This window comes from Phragmites australis, chromosome 6, assembly GCF_958298935.1.
Source record: "Phragmites australis chromosome 6, lpPhrAust1.1, whole genome shotgun sequence".
NCBI classification, from domain to species: domain Eukaryota; kingdom Viridiplantae; phylum Streptophyta; class Magnoliopsida; order Poales; family Poaceae; genus Phragmites; species Phragmites australis.
This window is the reverse complement of record NC_084926.1, coordinates 1,600,204-1,605,276: the sequence shown is the minus strand read 5'-3', so window position 1 is coordinate 1,605,276 and position 5,073 is coordinate 1,600,204. Positions and strand designations below refer to the sequence as shown.

General features: G+C 40.8%; 1 protein-coding gene across 1 annotated transcript; it reads left to right on the top strand.

The window, feature by feature from the left end:
- Positions 1-205: 205 nt before the first annotated feature.
- On the top strand, positions 206-4,772 carry LOC133920977 (GCN5-related N-acetyltransferase 4, chloroplastic-like). The gene is made up of 3 exons (XM_062365652.1): positions 206-419; positions 942-1,335; positions 4,256-4,772. The coding sequence occupies exons 1-3, from the start codon at positions 287-289 to the stop codon at positions 4,533-4,535; spliced, it is 807 nt and encodes a 268-aa protein (XP_062221636.1). The 5' UTR covers positions 206-286; the 3' UTR covers positions 4,536-4,772.
- Positions 4,773-5,073: the final 301 nt, after the last annotated feature.

The following is a 5,073-nucleotide window of genomic DNA, read 5'->3' as shown; positions in this document are numbered from 1 at the left end:
CATCTCTTTTCAAAATATTAGATCGGGTTATAAACGCGGTCCAAATTAGGTGTCTTTTGCAAGAATATAGATCGCAATTAATAGTCGTAATCCTAATCAGGGAGCTTTTTGGAAAATATGCAGGCACGCAAACGCGTGGATAACGCGTATTTTTCAAACGTAACCAAGCTCCTGCTGCTTACTCTAACGACTTGAGAAGACGTAAAATACGCTGTGAACAGTATATTAAAAATCGGTGGGGACAGACAGCGGAGGAGCGGAGCGGAGGAGCCGAGGGGGAGGAGGGATGATGCCGCCGGCGATAAGCCTGTCTCGCTCCCCATCGCCCTCCGTCTCCTCGTCGCCTATCGATCGCGGCCGCCGATCTGCCGCCGCCGTCCGGCGCCACGGTCCGTCCTTCGCCTACAAACCTGCCGCAGGTTCCCCCGCACACTCGCACCCATTCCAACTCTGTAATTCTTGTCATTTAGTCACTGGTTGCAGTTACACCTCTAATCCTATGTACGATTAATGGATTGAGTTAGCCCGGAACAAGATACTATTTTGGCTATATATATATTTCGGCATCCTTTGCATGTGCCTCCTGATCGACAATGTAGTGGTTTAGACGTTTAGTGATACCCCACAGAATTGTGTTTGATCTTTGATGAATACATTGATAATCCTTCTGATGTATCCTACGAGCTCATGGGCTCAAATCTGTTTCATTTTACAACGGTATGAGCGCCAATTGGGTAATTTGGCTTATAACATGGTCGATACCTGTCTCCTGTACCACCGTGAAATGCACCTTATTTGGCAAATTGAACCCAACATTAATGCAACCACAATTTTATTTTGTTGGGGACATCCTTTGTTTCTGAACATCATCTTTACTATTGGCTATCTCACCTTGCTGGTATGTGGCCATTTGCCTTGACATTTGTCGGTTTCATTTACAGGAATTTGCTATGCTAGCCAGGCGGTTGAATTGTTGCCTTCTTTGTACCCGGACATTGTTGTCCGAGATGCACGGCTGGAGGACTGCTGGGAAGTAGCAGACACTCATTGCAGCTCTTTCTTTCCTGATTACAAGTTCCCGTTGGACCTTGTTCTACGGATTGATCGTTACATTGCTCTCCTATCTGGATTTTCAGTTCCACCTGGGTGCATGAGGACTTGCCTTGTCGTGGCCAGTTCTAATTCTGTAAATAATTGTTTCAACATCGAGTATGGAGATCCTAAAGATGCCGGATTTCAGAAATACAATCTCAGTAGAGGCTCCATAGCTGGCATTCTTACAGTTGACACGGTGGCAGACTATCTTCCGAGAAGGGGATCTCTCAAGCAGAGAAGGTACATCTTTAATTAATTGAAGCATACAAAAACAAGTTTTCTCTAGTCTATATGTGTTCAGATTGTTAAGACAGAAGGGTGCAGGCTATAATTTGCCCTTAAGACCCTTGTTTGTCAATAATGATACTTACTTTTCCAAAACTTCCTATTTTATCCTTGCCGGTTATATGCATTTCCCTTGTTTGACTCGCTCAACAAAATTTATTACTCATCCATTTTGGCTTTCAAAATGTATAATGAGCAATTAATGAAGTTCAACAGGACATGTAATGCTTATAAATGACATACTGTCATAACTCATAATACTGCAACACCTTTCCTTATCTGGAGGGCACATAGAGAAGGAAATGTGTTGCTCGATCTGTCAAGGAAGAGATCAACAGTATGTGCTAGCCAAGAACTTAATTTTATAGTTAAATTGAAGGCATTAACTAAGATCGCCTGCTACTCTTGATCTGTGGGGAAGGCCAGAAAGCATAAATGGTTATGTTCAACTCATTGCAAAATTGGGGAACGCTTAAATTCATCTTGGGATTTTCCAGAAGGTGAAAAGACTAAATTTGTCAGCGCAAATACATTTAGCAAGACAAAGACACAATAGTTTTAATACTGAAACCTTTATATTTGCAAATGTCAAAATGTAAATTATGCTTTATCAAACCAGTTTAAGACAACGTAAGGGTTTTTCCTAACTAGAAAAGGGCTGAGTGCCTCTTCTGTCTTATTAAAGATAGAGTGCTCTTTGCCTTGAAATAAATGGTTGAAGGCTGAAGGCACTTTTCTTAACCCACTAGAGGCAAGGAAAATCAAGGCCTGTTGCAATTCCATCCACAATGCAAGTTCTACAAATGGTGCAACCCTTTTTGACAAATTGGACTACTAGAATCAAGATATAAAATCTTTCTTGATTCTAATCTAACGGTGACTGCAAGCTCCACCATTCTTAATGATGTGCAACACCAAATTTGCGTATAACTTGTTGGCTCAATCTTTGTATAAGAGACCTATCCATAGAACAAAAATGTAGCGCTGCATATCAACAGCATTGGATGGAGAAACTTGGCATGGCCACATTGTTTGTGCATGTTACAACTTTGCCTTCCGGTAGCCTATCTGGTGAACTCCCAGATGACACAGGCCTATATTGCTAGACACACCATATATTAGATAGTTAGGTCGCCAACTACAAATGGTGAAATTGTGATCTTAAGCATAATTACCTAGTCCAGTGTCCTATGTGTTTCTTTGCTGGATCGTGGTAGTCAGTTATGTCAATGCTGCAAGATAACATTATTAACACTCAATACTCTAAAGCTTGGCATGATTCCTGCTAACTATGTTACTTTGTAATTGAGCGTCAATCTTTCTGTCATTTCAGTGTTTGAAAAACTTGTTGATATGCTTATACTTGGCTCCTCCTTTTTATGGATGGGCCAGTGTAGGGTAGACAAAGGCATCTTGACTCAGAACGAAAAGATGATCTAGGGGGCAGACAAAGCCAACTTTGTGCTCTTTTCTTGGCAGTACAGTGTAGCTGCCAAGTATACAAATTTCCAGACAGAGTGGTATACCTGCAGATGACGCCCTTCCTTTATTGGAAATAAATGGCTTGGTTCAATTACAATTCAAACCAGTGGGTCATTCTTAGTTGTACATGTAAAATATGAGAAAAACTCGACCTATCTACAGCTTCTAAAGAAAATGCAATACCCAACCATTTCAGGTTCATCACTGCTTATCTCAATAAAGTCCTAGTGAATGGTGAATGGATCTCAATTTCCATTTGATTAGGATATGGGGCAAAAGTGTGTGTTCACCTAGACACTAGACGTAGACAGACAATCGCCCAGTGACTAGCTTCTAGTCCAGATGATCACTAGACAGTCTAGACGCTTTTGTACTGTAGCAGCAAAAATGCAAACAAATATCTATTGTGGATGAGGAATGAATGAAATCGATTTGGGGTCTGTGCGGATGATTAAGCCCTAAAGCATGTGCAATGGGCGCGGACGAAAAGTTTCCTCTCATGTGGTCGAAAACTTTCCTCCCACGTGGTCGAAAACTTTCCTCCCGTGCAGCCGCGCCAAGAAGCTCCATCGCTGGGACGGTCGACTAGTTGCTCATCTGGCCGCGTCCAAGTATCATCTAGCGCCGTGGACTAGACCGTCTTTGACCAACGTTGACCGTCTAGATGGTCTAGCCTTCTAGAGGTGCAACTAGTCATCATCTAGACGCGCTAGACGCCCGTCTACGCGAAAACTACTAGTGGAAACAAAAAGGAACATTTGATTTGATTAATGAAATCTAACATAGTTTGAGCAAACACTGCTTAACTGAAGTTGGAAGGTAATAACTCTTGTGTGTAAAATATTTGAACTGTATTCTTTGGTCTCTCTGTGGGTCTATTCAACACAATGAATATTTTAGTTCTTTTGACAGTTTGTTGTTTCTTTTCAATGTTACCCTAATGAAATCATACTTTGACTTTTTTTTCCCTTCCCATTCATGTACTGTCTAGCTTTACTTGAGTAATCAGGTTTGTTTCATATTTCAATTTCCGCACATTTACTGGAGGAAGTATAAGCTCCTTTCCAACATTAAACTTGAGTGTATGAAACTTCGCATCTTCTAGGAATTTCAAGGGCATGAATCCTCTTCTGACATCTTCAAACACAATTACTTGAGTCACTTCACATTCTGAAACAATTGTTAGACAAATTTTGGCTATATTATGTAGTGAATAAGTTATATTTAGTCGCGTACCAATCAGTATGTGCCATTGGTTGTGCTATGCTTCTGTCTGTATGGAATATCTAAGATTAATATTTTCCTCTTTGCATTTCAAAGATATTTTTTAAATGTGCAGTCACAAGTATTTTTCCACTTAAAAGACACTCAAAGTTAATTCCAAATTGTGCAGAACAGGTATTGCATATATAGCAAATGTTGCAGTCCGAAAGGAGGAACGTCGAAAAGGAATTGCTAAAATGCTGGTCCAAGAAGCAGAGGCACGAGCAAGGAGCTGGGGATGCCGGTCCATGGCATTGCATTGTGATGTAAACAACCTAGCTGCGCTGCGCCTGTACGAAAAGCAAGGTTTCAAATGCATCCGTGTACCAGAAGGAGCTAAATGGCCAGAACCTAAGATAGCTAAAGGAGTGCAATACAACTTCATGATGAAGCTAGTGCCCAGGATTTAAGCTGTATAAGATCTGATCGGACAGAAGCTTTAAGTATGTAGATACCACACAAATGCTGCAGTTGCTCCATTCATATGTACAGCGGTTGGTATATAGTAGAGGCTACTTTGTAAATGGTATATAACAGCTACGCATTATTCCAAAGTGGTAAGGGTGTTATCACTTCTTCACATGAACTGACCCAGAGCTCCTGACAGATAGCCTGGAGAACTAAAGAAAATTCAAACAATTTGGACAGTTAATCTCTTTTTGCGTCATATATTCTTTCAGTTATGCTCAATTGTCATTTACTAAGAATCTTATGAAGGATGTATACACAAAGAGAATAAGAGATTCAGACTGCAATGTGTGGTCTCCCTGGTGATCGTTCAAATTTATTTGACTGGTCTGTGTCATGGAACCACACTGTAATGTAATTTTGACTTGGCGTCACTTTCAGGTAATGCGTTCTACAGAATTTTCAGTTGGATCCAAGGCTCTTTGGAACTGGAATTTCATCAGGCATTTTCTGCTCCTATTTCCTGACCATCTGCTTAAC